The sequence below is a fragment of the Eublepharis macularius genome, chromosome 17 (genome assembly GCF_028583425.1).
Source record: "Eublepharis macularius isolate TG4126 chromosome 17, MPM_Emac_v1.0, whole genome shotgun sequence".
Classification (NCBI taxonomy): Eukaryota; Metazoa; Chordata; class Lepidosauria; order Squamata; family Eublepharidae; genus Eublepharis; species Eublepharis macularius.
In genome coordinates this window covers 17,771,623-17,787,745 of record NC_072806.1, presented here as the reverse complement: position 1 = coordinate 17,787,745, position 16,123 = coordinate 17,771,623, and the positions used below count along the sequence as shown (strand labels likewise).

Genomic DNA, 16,123 nt, shown 5'->3' with positions numbered 1-16,123 from the left:
AACAAGCTCTGTTCTTCAGATATGTTATCAGATAGAGCTCTGACTCTCGAAAGCTCATACCCTGAAAATCTTGATCCAGAGAAGTTAGCGGTTAGTCTGTAGTCGCAAAACAGTAGAGAGTCCAGTAGCACCTTTCAGACTAACTACCTGAAAGGCAGTTACTTCTGTTAACGAGATAACCATGCTATTCAGATTCAACTATGGAGGGGAGGGATCACTCCCAGCCTGGATGGTGCTCTCCCCACCTTTCATGACTTTTGCAACCGATTTGCATCTACTCCCCCCTCCCCTCACTACCTATATCTCTGGGCAGTTTCTTCATACCTTCCATGCATCTGATGAAGAAAGCTGACTTGCGAAAGCTTATACTACAATAAAGTTAGTTAGTCTTAAAGGTGCTACTGGACTCTTTACTATTTTGAAAATCTTGAGGAGTAGCCCTATTTTGTCTGTAGCAGTAGAAAAGAACAAGAGTCCAGTATCACCTATAAGACTAACAAAATTTGTTCTAGGGCATGAGCTTTTGTGAGCCACTTCTTCAGATACCAGAAGGGGATATCAGAAGGGAGTTATGACTCACAAAAGCTGATATCCTACCACAAATGTTGTTAGTCTGATACTGAACTCTTGCTCTTTTCTCTTGAAGACCTTGGCCGTTTCCAGACGTTGCGCCACTTTTCGGATCGTGCCAGGGAAAACGTGAAGTATCGCGTTTTCTCACATGCGTTTTGCGCGACGGAGCTTGTTGGTCTCTAGGGGGCCACTGGACTTGAATCCTGCTGTTCTACTGCAGTCGCAGACCAACATGGCCACCCACCTAAAACGCCCCTCAATATATTTCCTATTCCTCTCAGCAGCCACGTTCTTCATGGGGCTGTCTTCAGTTCCATTGCTTCCCTCCTTCCTAGGATTGCCATCCTCTGTGGGGTCTGGAAATCGAAATAACTGATCTTCAAGCTACAGCAATCAGTTCCTCTGGAGAAAAAGGCTGTATTGGAGGGCGAGCTAACGTTGCCAGCCTTCAGGTGGCAGCTGGAGACCTCCCAGAATTACAACTGATTCCCAGGCCATAGAGATCAGTTTCCCTGGATAAAACGGGTGCTTTGGAGAGCAGTCTCTATGGTATTATACCTAACTAGAAACCAAGCCCATTGTATGAACAACAGGCTTAGGAAAGGTGTGGTGTGGTGGAGACCTTCTCCGTTGAGGACGCTGCAGCAATGGAGAAGGCTGGCACACCAGGCCTCCCCACCAATTCCACGGCCATGGAGGCAGCAGGGAGGCTTGGCCGGGCATTCTATCATTCTACTTTTCAGCTGTGCCGGGCCTCCCCGCTACTGCTTCTCCATCGCCACATTGGCCATGACTCACCGTGCCTGCGCCAGGATAAAAAGCGAGTTCTCGGCAACATGGCTTGCCTTTTATATATTAGAAATGAGGTCCCTCATCCTTCACTAAACTTGCCCTCTCCAGGCTCCACTCCTAACTCTTCAGGAATTTTCCAAGCCAGAGTTGGCAGCTCTAGGGCTTTCCACTGCAGGGCTGGCAGCCAGAGGCAATGCTCCCCAGATAAAGCATTCCCTCTTACTCCCACCTTTGAGTTGTGAACATAAATCATCCTTATGGATTTACAGTGTAGTGTTTAAGATGAAGTGAGCTGGGGCCTGGAGATCTCCTAGGAGAAAAAGGCTGCTTTGGAAAGTTAATTCTATAGCTGTATACCACCCATTCCTGGTGAGGTCCCTCCCCAAACTCCACCCCTCTTCAGGTAGCAGTAGACTTCCTAGTTGCTCGCCAGTGGTAGGTAATGTCCTGGGGGTTTGCCCCATTGCCCGCCAATCACTGGCGATCAGCAGGAGGTAGCAAATCCCCCGGGGATCACCCACTACTGATAGGCAACCCCGGAAAGTAAACATCAGGTGCGCTCCTGGCGAGGCACCATGATGTCACCTCCTGAAGTTATGTTGTTGCGCCGGCTGTGGGCATGGTCTCACACTTTGCTGGGGTCAATTATGACCCCAAAGAGGGCAGATTTAACCACATGTGAAGCAAAACACACCCATCGGCAGCTTGATGGCATCATTTCCTGGAAGTGACATCATCACACCTCTTTGGGAGCGTGTGCATGCAAAGCGCATGCAGAGATCAGAAGAGTTAAGTCCCAGGTGCCTCGCCACTCCCACCAGGAGGGTATAGGGATCTGGGAGCCCTAGGTACCACCCCCCAAAATTCCAGGAATTTCCCAACCTGGACCTGGCAACCCTGTCTCCTTCCACTTTTGTTCTTAATCAGCCCACCATAATGACACCCTTGGGGGTAAAAGAAGAGGCTATTCTTTCATATCAGCACACACACACATATAATAAAAACAGGACCACACACCAGATTGGTAGAATGCACTTTTAATAAACAATTACAAGCCTGTCTCTCACCTTGATGGGCATTTTCTGAAAAGGCCACCCTTCAGAAGAAGCAAGGCTTTCATGCCAAGCAGTATTTTTTTTAGTCCGTCTTAGAAAAGCTGTGATTTAAATCCTAGGACAATTCCTTTCTGGGTCAGACCTTTTACTGCAAGGCAACTAGTAAACAACACTTTGTACAGCCGAATTTCTGACAGCAACACTTGAACGATCATTTGGTATTGCAGGACAGCAAAAACTGAAGGCCTTTTAAAGTTACAAAACATATAGACAGTGTTTTAAGAAAATAGTACAAAACATAGCAGATTGTACAAACATTGAGTGTATATCAAATATCCGAAAGGTGGCGCTTCTATATTTACAGAACTGCACAATAGTATGGGAAGTGTTTTATGTTACATGCTGCTCCCCTCCCTTCACTACCTCTTACAAGCCAAAGTTCTCTACGAATTCTCAGGCTGCGCTATGTATGTTTGGCCATGTTAAGAGGATAGATTTGACAGCCTTGCAGTCGAGCCATTGGTGCCTACAGTTTTAACCTTAAGACCAAGGAGCCAGAAGAACAACAACATAAACCTGAAGAGGAATACAAGAGACAGGAAAAACCCCACCCACTAAAAATGGAAGTGAAAGTAAAGAAAGAGCACAGCATGTGATTAAGAGACTCTTCATACAGAAGAACAATGCATGCGCTACTATAAAATGACAAAGAAAACACTGTAGAGTTTCACCACCAACCCATCCTAAAAAACTTGCCCAACAATATGTGAAAAGGCTGATCATGTTTCCAAGCAGGAAACATATAAAGAAAGCCCAAATGACTCAGGTATGGCATTTGACATTTTTCAATGTTTCCTCTTGGTAAGTTAAGAGAGTTTATTCATGTAGCTTTAGGGTTTTTTAGCCAGAAAAACAAACCCAACAATTGTACAACCAGATTTTTTTAAAAAAAGTTAGAAACATTTTATGGTGCTTGTTCAAGTGCTAAGCATAAAGGCACCAAGGTGATGGTTTAATGCAAGGAAGATCATATTTTTTTTTTGTCTCAAATACTTTTTATATTCCACTGTGATTAAGTGCTCAATATATCAAACGTCACATCTTCATTTAAAAAGCACAGCAGTTGCTATACAGTAGCTCTTATTCCCTCCTAACTAGATGAGAAAGCATGAAGGCAAAAATTGTTCAGATATGGCACCACTGTGGGCAAGAGAAACTTCCACCCAAGAAGGCACAAATAAAAGCTGGTTTGCAACCCTTTCAACATACCATGTAGGAGGTGAGGTAGTGATGATATACTTGCTATCTTCTAAAATACATTCCAGAAGTAGACATTACTATCATAACACTCTCAAATCACAAAATTCTGAAGCCTTAACCATTTTCTTGCAAGTTCACACAACACAGCCAGTTTTAACAGCATTTACAGGTTACAGTGCATCATTTATATAAAGGCACAAACTACAGAAAAGTTAACACTTCTGCTATCAAAAAAAAGGTTGATTTGTGCACCCACAAGAAGCTTGGCAATATAGCAAGTCTGACGTAAGAGACTGGAGTGTCTCACTGAAACAACTTTGTCAGATTCAGGGTTTCTTCTCAAAGTTCATGGGGACACGCTCCAAACTATATAAAAAAGAGGTTTGGGAGGTATTAATTTGGATTCTTCAAGGGTAAATAATACAGCACACAAGCCCTGTATAACTATGCACACTACGCAGAATAAGAACTTAAGTGGTGTCTGCCGTGTTAAGACCAGTGGTCCATCTAGCCTAGCATCCAGTTTCACACCGGCCAACCAGTTACTCTGGAAGGCCAAAAAAACACAGCACAGAAGTGCAGGCCTTTTCCTGATGCTGTCACCAAGCACCAGTACTCAAGAATTTCCTGTCTTTGTAAGTGATGCTTTCTTCCAGTCATTATCGCTAATAGCCTTTGATAAACCTTTTCTCTGTGAATCTGTCTAACCTAAAAAGCCATCTATGCTTGTTGCCATCACTATGTCCTTTGACACAGTCTAGTTACTCACTGAGTAAAGTAGCTTTTCCTTTTGTCTGTCCTGAACCTATTCCCCAACAGCTAGCATTATCAGAGAGGGAGAAAACGCTTAATTTTACAAACCTCTACGGCATCTGTTTTGAATATGCAGGCAGTCTATCACAAAACCTCTTGGTGTGTGCGTGTATATATAAAGATCTTTTTTTTAGTTACTAAAACAGGAACCTGTTCCTTTATAGCGTTCAGTCTATCAGAGACCCACTAGCTGGCATACAGCCTGACCAACAGAACATCTAACTCCTCTTTACTAAGACTAATGGTGGTTCAGATTGTAGACAAAACCCATGGCTGGCACTTTAGGCCATGAAGCCTTGGTTCTCAAGTTATGAATGTGCAATGAAAGAAGGGCTCTAAATCTGGACCCTCTACTTGTCCATACAGCCCACATGTCCATACTTACCAATGATGATTATGATGAGAACCACCACCACCGCTATCAATATGGCCCACATCTGGTAAGGGGAGAAAGGGAGTTTTAGTCTCTTGGAACTTGCAAATTTAAGCCAGTACTCCAATTTTGTCTTTCGGTATCGTAAATTTAAAAAAAATAAAAACACTTGAATCCAAGGGTTGTTCTCTGATAACAGAAGGCGTTCTACCGATAGAAGAAACCTTTCCAGAGTTCCCTGCCTCCCCCCTTTCCACTGAGCGCCACAACATGCCACTCCGAGAGGACCCTTGGAAACAACACAGGGGATAAAGAGGGGTCCTTCACTAGCGGAAAGTGACCTTGGATTCTATCACAGACTTGCAACATTTCAGTAGAAGAGAGAAGTATCTGTTTACAGCAGGGAACATTCCGATTTCCAAATCCCAGAGATAAGTGACATTTAGAGGTTTGTGATCTGCAGAGCAATCTTAAACAGAGTTAAGCCCAGTCTAAGCCCAATGAAAGCAAGGAGCTTAGACTGGAGTAACTCTGCTTAGGACTGTAGTGATGGAGTTTCCTTTAAGAAAAAAAGAACTTGCATCCGCAGAAGGCCTCTTAACACCCACAAAACAAATGAAAGGCATTCTTGAGGATGTAAAGTCCTCTCATTAAATGGACCAGGTAGCTTCATATTTGGAAAATTTAAGCATTAGTTGATACTGAGTGAAACCAGCTGGGTCCCCCTCTTCTCTGACCCACCCCCAGGTTTTCACTATAAAACAAAAACCAGGTGCTCGTCACTAAAATTGCTTTCTAACTTCTGTGACAGAAAAATCAACGTGAGAGCAGAGTTAAAAGGGATGGGACAGAAACTGGGCAGACATGGAATGTTCATTTTTCTTGAAGATAACAAGGGACACTCTACTACGAGCTTACTGTGGAGGACGGATACAATACCCCCCATAAGCGCCTATCACTGATAAAAGCAGAGTTGTGACCATCATATTGGGCAATAACACAGCCCACCGACAGCTTCTTGGTATTCTTTTCCCAGTTTCTCTCAATGACAGATTGGGCTGGGTTCAATCAGACTTCTGGCTCATATGCTCAGCTCCATGTTTCCCTTTCTATTCAGACCCTGGAGAGACTTAAAATAGTTCACAGATAAATATTTGGAGGGCGAGAACGGGGGGGGGGGGGGATTGAAGAGAGGACTGGTGGCAGTGGCCTTCTAACTAAGAAGTATAGGGATACTTGGCTTGGGCCTCGCTTAACCATTCCCAGGCGTCGGAGCAAATGCACTAACTACCTTTTAAACATTTGAGAGTTCAACAGCACAGACCGTATTACCTTACAATTTTTCCACCAGTATTTTCTTTTCAGTTTGGCAGCATTTGTTTCGAACTGGGCGGCTCCTGCTTGCAAAGCATCGGCCCGGTCGTCCAGCTCAGACAGCTTCTGATCTCTTTCCAAAACCTTGTCCACGTTCACTCTCATGATATCTACCACCTAAAACCAGAGAAGCCACATACTCTAGAAGGGTTCTGTTACACCTCTGTGAATTAGGCCCATGATAGAAAACAGCTGTATTTCCAAGGCCGCAAAGCCCGCGTGGAAGTGTTTAGCATGATATCTGGGCGGCTGTTCTTTATCAGGATTATAAGAACTCTGATCCAAATAGCTTATACTCAAGGTGTAATTCCAAGTTCTGTGGAGATCCAGGCTGTTTTTGAGTCAGCAAGACCACAGCACGGAGCAAGATTGAAACTTGCAGTATCCTTTGTTCCTTAGTTTAGATGGTTTGTCATCTCAACTCATATTTATGAGTTCAGATGTGACCTCCTTATGTTATTGTGTTACAAGCTTGGATGTCAAAATCCTACAGTGTGTTTACATAAAGTGACAAAATGTTTGCAGAACCTTACACATGGAGTAATACACAATCTTAATCGTGAGGCTGAGGGGGCGGGGGGGGGGGAGAGAAGCACCAATACCCTCTTTGCTTCCTAATCACTGTTTGTTTTTTGAAACCCAGGCAGACAACACCTGAAATTGCAATTTGTTTGGCACTTAGCGAGAGATCTCCTCATCATATGACATCACCTTTCAAGGCACTTACTCTTTGCCAAAGGAACCACTTCTCCACCCAAACTACAACAGATCTGATATAGCAAAAAGTGTCTTGCAGCTTTATGCAATAAAGCAATTGGGGCGGGGGGAGGAGCTAGTGAGGAGTTCACCAACTCTGATTATCAGCAGAGAAGACAACTGTCCCCATTTTATGATACCCGTAAGTTTAAAGGGACAACGAAAGCCAAACTCACCTCACTGACTTGGTTTTGAGTCTGCTGAAGACGACGGTTGCTGCCAGAGGCAGCCCCAGACCCGGTGGGACCACTGGCTGACCTGCAGTGTAGAAGCAGACTACTTTTAAGGCAGGATTGTACACACACTACAGCAACAGCCAAATGCTTCCCTGGTTCCAAAAGAAACTCTTATTTTCATTTACAGTCCGCCTTTCTCACTGTGACCCAAGACAGATTTATAAATATGATTTAAAGCACGTTTCAGTCAGTAAGCGGATTACAAGACATGACAACATTTGAATCTAACAGCAAAGATTCTTAATAAGACAAAAACATGCAGTTGGGCTGGGATTGTAGAACTTGGGGGGGGGGGGGACACCAGAACAATGCATGCAAATGTGCCTGTTTAAGTCAACAGGACAGTCAAGATAGGTAAGATAAAGTCCCCTCCCGGAGCTGAACCATTACACCCCAGCTTTTCTCCTTCTATGAGAAATCCCTCCTGAACAATTCTGTTTTGCACATTTTGCAAAATGATAGCAGCATGGCATCTTCCTAATAGCCTCAGGCAGATGGTTCCGTAATGCAGGAGCCACCATAGAGAAAGCATGAAGGTGTTGCAGGGCAGCAACTTCAGGAAGGCTTACAGCCTAAGATTTAAATCAGTGGAGACAAGACACTTTATTCGCCCCATCCCAGCGAATTAACATAGCTGCACATGCATCACTCAACAACAACATTCGATTTATATACTGCCCTTCAGGACAACTCAATGCCCACTCAGAGTGGTTTACAAAGTATGTTATTATTATCCCCACAACAACAATCACCCTGTGAGGTGGGTGGGGCTGAGAGAGCTCTGAGAGAGCTGTGACTAGCCCAAAGTCACCCAGCTGGCTTCAAGTGGAGGAGTGGGGAATCAAACCTGGCTCTCCAGATTAGAGTCCCGCGCTCTTAACCACTACACCAAACTGGCTCTGAACTGCTGGTTTACTTCCATTTGTCGTTCCTGTGGCCCCATGAAAAGAACAAGCTGGTAGAAACAACTGGATGAACAGGCGATGCTTCAGCAGTAATTCTGAATTGCATCTGCTGGGTTCCAAACCAAACTCCTATCACCTCTGGAAATCCAAGTCCACTTAAATAGTTCGTCGTAGCCTGCTTTACAAATCATTAATTTTTTGTCTCTTTATCAGCTAGACACCAAGTAAACTAGACGGGGCATAAGCTGTTAGCTACCAAGAGACCCCTCAACTGTAAGAACAATCACTTTAAGAAACCGTAGTTCACCACTAGAGAGAAAGTAAAAGAGGTGTGCAGCAGGCATCACATCATTGGTTCTAGCAGCACGATATTTTAGTCCAGTCGCTCACTGCTGCTTCACACATGCAACAATAATGCGTGTGGAGACCAACACCAGGGTCTGTTTTGCTGCCAACTGTGGCTTTCCAACCACTGCGTACCTGACATAACAGACACTTGAGTCATCTTCACACACAGCTGCATACACAGGTCTCTCTCTATGGCTCGCAGGGAAAACAGTACATGTGAAGCAGTTCTCATTCTCTTAGGAATGCCAGGCTATTAAGCTGCTCTGCTCTGCATCAGAACGGTCAAAATCAAAAATCCCCAATGATCCACCAACAGAGGCACTTTGACTTCACACACTGCTTATGCTGATTTTTCAGCCTTGGCTTGTAGTGCAGATACAAAAAGGGGCCCAAAAATCCAGGGCTCTGTCATGTCCATCTGGAAACCACCTACCCTTTTAATCCATGGAAAATAAAATCTCCCTTATTTTCCCCCTTTTTCCAATCCTATCTTCAAAGAAAATCGTTAACTACATAGACTGGCTTTAAACAGGAGCACCAGGCAACCGAGCTTTGCAGCCTTCTCCGGTGCTACCTTTTAAATTCCACCCCCCCACCCCCCCATAGAACTGTCAAATAAACTGCTTGACAACAAACAGTGACCTCCTTCTCTATTAATGCCTAAACTCAGAAAGTTTAACAATTGGTGGGAGATCTGAAATGATAACCCACAGCTTGTAATCAGCCAAGGAAACATGATAGAGAAACCAGCTATGCTTTAGTGCAGTATCTGAACTGACCTGCCATATTTGTGGCCCTTGCTGCTTCTACAAGCCTGGACAGCTGGGAAAGATGCAAAGAGAAAGCAGGCACCGGGCCAGTTTGCCTACCAGATACAACTGGAAGCTCAAACCAGGGTTTAAAACTCAAAAAACCATGGTATGTGCAAATTACGGATCAGTGCAACTCCTGACCTCAGCAGCCATTCCAAAAGTGGCGTGAAGGGCTCCTAGGGTGGCCAACCTCCAGGTGGTGGCTGGAGACCTGGAATTACAACAACTCTCCAGGCCACAGGGATGTTTCCTTAGAGAAAATGGTGGCTTGGGAAGGTGGGCTTTATGGCATGATACCTACAGCCAAGCTACAAGTGACGAATGACACTTGCCTGGCAAGTGAACAGATTCACGTGTATTCTTCCCTGTTCACTTGCCATTCACTTGCGCTCCACTTGATCAAGGGGAGAGCAAGTGAATAGCAAGTGAACAGGGAGGATTACACGCGAGTCTGTTCACTGGCCAGGCAAGTTTAATTCCTCACTTGTAGCTTGGCTCCTAGTTGAAGTCCTTCCTCTGCCCAAACCCGACTCTCTCCAGGGGCCACCTCCACAATCCAACCTGGAGCCCGCACCTCTACACCCTTTCAGCATTAGCCACGCTGCCTTAAGACCCCCAAACAAAACCCATGTAATATCTTCTATGAAGGCCAACCAAAACAACACACGTTTTCAAGCTTCTCTAGAACCCTTCCTCAGGCGGATGTAAACGGGGAAAAAAGAAGAGGAAGGAGGGGGAACTTTAAGGCCACACCCCCTTCCTCCACCCAGCTCGAGGGCGCGTTCGTGAGAACTCGAAAGCTCGCAAAACTCTTTTCAGGTGTTGCGTCTGTACTGGAAGTGCAACATTCGGGTCCAGCAGCACCTCTGGGCTTTCGGCTGTTCCCGGACCCGAATCTTGCCCTTGCAAAAAGATGTCTTGTTTCGGTCGGCCTTAATAAAAGTTTTGCACGGATTTGTTTTGGCCCGGACTCCTACAGCTGCCAACTTCGGGGCCCCTGTTTTAAAGCCACCGAGGGCTTCCTCCGGGGCGCAGGGAGCGCTGGCCCAGAGTCCCGGCCAAGCCGCGCGCCTCCACTCCGGGCCGACGCGGGAAAGCGAGCGGAAGGGAGCCGCCCCGGAGTCCTCCTCGCCCCCAGCCAAGCGCAAAGGCCGGTGCGCACCGCCGGCCGCCCAGTCCCGCCGGCCTCGCCCCGAAAATCGCCCCTCTCGGCGGGACTCACATGCTGGCGACGCCTGCGGGGCTGCAGCGACTCTCTTGCACACGGGCGGAAGCCGCTCCGAGCGCCGCCGAGGCCCTTTTGCGCCGCCGGAGGAGGGCCGGGGCGGGGCCGCTGGGAGGCTGCGGTAACTCTTTGCGCACCGGCTGGGCAGTTGCGTGCGGCGGGTTTTAAGTCCAAGGCGGAGCAAAGGTAGGAACCGCTTTGCAGGGGGGAGATTCCACCGCAGCCCCCCTGTTGGGCTGGATTACTTCGGGAATCCTCGAGTCGACGGGAGGGAAATTTCCTGGAGAAGAGATTCAGCCTGCCTTCCCCTGCTCGTTTGCTACTGTTGTGATATCTTTACTACCTTTTCCTTTTCTTTCAAGCTCCTTTGATCCAGTGACCTTTGTTTTTAAAAGAAATTTCATTTGAAAAGAAAAAGACGACGGAAAGTGCATAAAAAAGCTTAGATAATATGCATAAAGCAGATTTAGGCGACCACTAAAAAAAAAGAAAAGAAAAACACAGTCAAGCAATTATAACAGCAAGCTAAATTGCCAAGTATTACTCCTCTCTCCTTCTCCTTAATTACTTATGCCCAAAATTTTATACTTATCATTCTGTAGTCAACCTTGTACTTCTCATTTTATAGTCAACATTTTTTAAACCTTAATTTTATAATGTCTGTGGCCATATTGGTGATGGAGAGTGCCCTCAAGTCATAGCTGACTTATGGCGACCCCTGGCAGGCAAGACACTAACTGAGGTGGTTTGCCATTGCCTGCCTCAGCAACCCTGGTCTTCGGTTGGAGGTCTCCCATCCTATTAAGTATTCTTAATTTTTCTTAATTTTCAGTGATCTTGAGCAGCTGATAAGGAGTCTGTTTCTTTAAGGAAAATATAGTGGCGAGATACTTGGCCAAACCCGTCATAGTTCTTGAACCTCTATCCACTAGCAGATAGGGGACTATATTATGTTTCAGTACAGTGGGAGCAAGTTCAGTTAAAATAGGGGTAATCCACAAGTGGCGATAAACATTATAATAAGGGCATTCCAAAATTGTATGGGACAAGTTGCCATTGTAACTTTTTCAAGTTACAATGGCAAAGTCGATTGGAATTAGGTAAGTTGCAGTATCTCCCATATAGAACTGCTAAAGGGGCAGTGTTCAGACGTGCAAGCATGAACGCTCTACAATAGCAAGGAACTGTATCTTTACTACCATGCTGCATTAGGTTTCCTGAAAATGGCTTACAACAACAGCAAAAGTATTAAAGATAACAGTAAAATGAAAACACCAGCATTAAAATACAAATCATTTTAAAAGTGGCAACTGCAATCAGACATACAGACAGCGGCAATTATAGTCTGCCTTTCTCATTGAGATCCAAGGCAGATTGAATATCGCAAGTGAATACAATACAATCAATAGCTAGGAGATTCACAGCAAAAATACAATATGATCAATAGTTTGGGATCAGTTTGGCAGTGCATAATAAACAGTTCTTGGTCATTTCAGAAGACAAAAACGATGTTAAAAGCCCCTCCCCCTTAAAAAAAACCCTCCACGAAACTCAGCTAAAAGCCTATATAAATAAGCAAATGGTTTGTGTGTTTGCAGACATTAACATTCCCATTGGCCTGGCAGGAGAAAGCCTAATTGTTGACATGCTAACTTTCTGTGTTCGGGGACATAGTTGCATTCCATCATGTGAGCCCCCTCCTGCCCTCGTGGATGGTACAGGCATGGTCTGTATTGAGCACTCTAATGAGATTTCAAAATCCCCTTCAATTCAGTGGGCTTCAGCCTCTCTCCTTGCAAGTAATGGGTCACCAAAGTGCTGCATCTGCAAATGAAGAGCCTGGGAATTGCCTGGTTGGCTCTGACAAAAGATCCACCTTGTTCAGCAATCAGCAGGATGTACACCACTTTGCGTCTCACTGGGGAGAAAAGGAGGTATGAATAGATAAAATCAACTCAGTCTACACCTGTTGAATCATAATCAGTAAAATGCATGTCTGTACTAGGTCAGAAGGTGCAGATCTCTGCTTAAAATGACAAAGGGGCATCTTTGACTTCATTGCTGTAATTCATGTGAGGTGTAAAAGAGTATACCAGCACACTTCTTTTGCAAGGTAATCTTGGACGTCTTCCAGAGCGGGACTTGGAACTTTTTTCAGCATCTCCCCCTGCCCCCCTCTACTGAACTGGCACTCTCATTTTGCACAGCCAGTCTGAACATGGGAGTTCCATTTGAGTATCGTGGTGGTGGAAAGTGCTGTCAAGTCATCTCTGGGTTATGGTGGCCCTTGCTTGTATTTTCAAGACAAGGGACTAACAGAGGTAGTTTGCCATTGCCTGCCTCTGCAGCTCTGGTATTCTTTGGAGGTCTCCCATCCAATTATGAACCAAGCCCAACCCAAAACCAACTTGGGCTTGCCCCGGGCCATAAGGTATAGATGGAACTCTGTCTAGGGCAGTGATGCTCTGTATTCTTGGTGTTTGGGGGGGCAATCAGTGGGAGGGCTTCTAGTGTCCCTTCCCCACTGGCAGACCTCTTGAGGACACCTGGTTTTTGGCCACTGTGTGACACAGAGCGTTGGACTGGATGGGCCATTGGCCTGATCCAACATGGCTTCTCTTTTGTGCTTATCTTCCAAGATCTGACGAGATGTTTTCTGTTTCTTAACCTCCCTCTTGAGATCTGGGCCCTGCGGGATTTGCTGAAGTTCCCGCCAGGCCTGTAAAATGGAGATGTTCCACCAGGCCTATAGCTGAGGCTGAGGCAATGGCAAATTGTCCTACTGGCCTCTCTTGGTCTGGTTCTGCCCTGTTTTTCTGCTGGTTTGATCGTGGCAGATTTTTATCTACTTGTATAGCTCCACATTGCTTTAAGTGCCTATCTGATTTGTTTTTGGATGCCATAATTGGATCGCTATTGTTAACTTCTATTTTATATTGTGTATTTATCGACTTTCGATTTTATATATGCTTATTCTCTCTCTTTATATTTTATGTGTGTTTTATCGTTGTTGTAACCCATGCTGAGCCTGCTTGCGGGTAGGGAGGGCTAAAAATTGAATAAACATATACATAAGCATTAATTGTTTCCCTCCGCAGCTGTCAGTCAAACCTTCTCAAGACAGAGGATATGTGATGTTACGATTGCAGAGCGACAGCTTCCAACCGTGTATCAAAGTGTTTGGGAGAGAAATGCTGGCTCTTAATGAAGTAAGTAAATAAATAAATAGTTTTCTAGACAGACTGTAAGAAATTTCACAGAAATTTCCTCTTGTAACATAGAGAAAGCTTGGGCTGTTGAATTTTTGCTTGTCAGGTATCTGCCAAAGTTTCAGGAACTCTGCCAGGAAAAAAAGTGGCCACAATGAACCAAGAGCTAGCAGATGCAACTTGCAGCTAGATTTTGTGCAGATTGTCTGATGTTGTCATAGCTGGGATGGCAATTTTATCTCCTTTGAATCTTTTGGGTGATTTAAAAAGGTCTTCTGTTCAAAAAGGTCTTTTGACAAGAGCTTGGAATATTTTTGTTGACTGAGGGCTGCATTCTATAAGGCAACCTTGTCCATCTGTTTGTGTTTTAAAGTTTGTTGTTATCTATGCACCCTGAGCTTTACTGAAGAATATAAACTTTTCAGTGCATAAATGAAAAATGAATTCCAATGTTACACATACGATGTATTGTGGTGATCTATATAAGATAGTGATTGGGGCAAGGTTGGTAGTCAGAGATGCAGCCTCCAGTGGAGGTGAGTTGGAAGACACACAGGAAGGACTAACAGCTAAACGACTGTGGACCAAGAAGAGTGGAAGCACCAGTAGGGTGTGGTAGACTGAGGTGGATCTAGGATTAAGCACCCATAGAACCTCCCCAAAGCACCCTGAACTGGTGAGTGCAGGTCTCCATAAGCATATCTGCTGCTCTTGGTCCTTGGCCATTTCGGCAGAGAAGGAAGTCTGGACAGGTTACCATGACATCCCTCCAAAGCCCCCTGGAGTGGGTGATGAATACACCTTCTCGGTGCAGACACGCCAGCTCTAGGTTGGTTGACCTATGCCCTTTCTTAGGATTCAGTCTGTGTAAGAGGCAAGACCAATGTCTTGACTTATTTCAGCTTCCCTATCAGTGTCCTGGTTTCTCAGGTCCTGGTTTGCTTCCTGAAAAATTGCAAATCCATCATGTTGCAAAGATGGGACAGCTGGAAACAGATTATGTATGTTAAGTGTGCAGTCCTAAAACCCTATGTTGGCATATTTTGGAGATATGTGGGTATACCTGGAGGTGTGCTGTTGTGATGCCTCTACTGGTGTATACCCAGTGCTGGCAGAAATGTAGTGTGCTGGGGGCATACTGGGGAAGGTTGGTCTCTCTCTCGTCCCACATCTCATCCGTTGCACTATTGTACCACGTCCATGGAGACACTGATGTTGGTTTAAACATACCCACTGAATTCAGTGGGAGTGAAAAGTTGTTTTCCTTGCCTCCCATCTCATCTCATGGCCATGGCAAAGCTCAGGATACCCACTAAGTCTGCAGCCAATCACAACTCTCCTAAATATTACATAAACCCCAAAGAGGAGATCTCTGGCTCAGATGATAGGGCAGGCAGCATGGGACGACATTTCTCTGGCCTTATGCCAGGCGTATTTAGAACACTCCCGAACACCCTAATGGCAAGGGGGCTTTGATGATGGGAATTCAAGAGAAAAGGTGCTTTGCACAAAAGAGCCAAGGAGGAAAACAAATATTGCTTCAGCGTATTGTTGACAGTGCTGTGCTCTTCCCCACTGTGGGATATAAACACTGATCTAGGCCTTCTATTCCTCCACCTGGGGATGCGAAGATAATATAAGCAAGAGAGGGGTATCGCCTGCTTCAGACATGAGACTGCTGCTCATATCCATTAGCAGCAACACGGATCTACCGTGTATTGGTTCAGCAGCCCCACTCTAGGTGCTAGAAAGGTCTCCCACACAGGGAGCTGAGGGTAACATATACATAATTCCCCCTCACACACCCCATTTTTGTATTTCTTAAGTTTGCAGAATTGTGTATAATTGGTCGTCGCAGTTGCCTACATAGCAGCTGATGCACCATCCAAGGCCATCTTGTGACACTGGTGTGAGTCCTCTGCCACAGGCTGTGGTGTCAGCCTTGTGCCCTGGCATTTTCACCCAACCCTATTGGACTTTACTGAAAGGTTTCATTGGTTCCAGGAAAGCCGTATTCCTAAGTAGCTGTGCTAAGGATGGCAGTGTGCATCTGCTGGGGTCAGCATCTCAGAGGACTGAAATCCACATTTATGGAGCCGATTACAGCAGGCCCTGGAACATGGGGCAGTTTCATGCTTCCGATCTTCTGCAGCAATGGTAGCCACAACCTCTGAGATTGAAGGAACTACCTTAGAGGGCAGGGATCTATGAGACTTGGAAGAGGAAGAACTACCTTGGAGGACAGAGATCTGTAGGGAATCTGCTGTTGCAGGTTGAGCGGAAATATTGGCAACTGCCAAAAGAATAGGCAGAATTGACAGTGGGCTCATGGGTATATAATTTGTCAGCATGTCTGCAAAGATACTAAGGGCATTTTCACCAACAAGCAGGG

General features: G+C 45.4%; 1 protein-coding gene across 1 annotated transcript; it reads right to left on the bottom strand.

The window, feature by feature from the left end:
* Positions 1-2,386: 2,386 nt before the first annotated feature.
* VAMP3 (vesicle associated membrane protein 3) lies at positions 2,387-10,615 on the bottom strand. The gene is made up of 5 exons (XM_055002069.1): positions 10,520-10,615; positions 7,173-7,254; positions 6,199-6,357; positions 4,879-4,930; positions 2,387-4,046 (listed from the first exon to the last, which is right to left on the bottom strand). Coding segments are annotated over exons 1-5 (315 nt in total). The 5' UTR covers positions 10,522-10,615; the 3' UTR covers positions 2,387-4,026.
* Between the last annotated feature and the right edge of the window lie 5,508 nt (positions 10,616-16,123).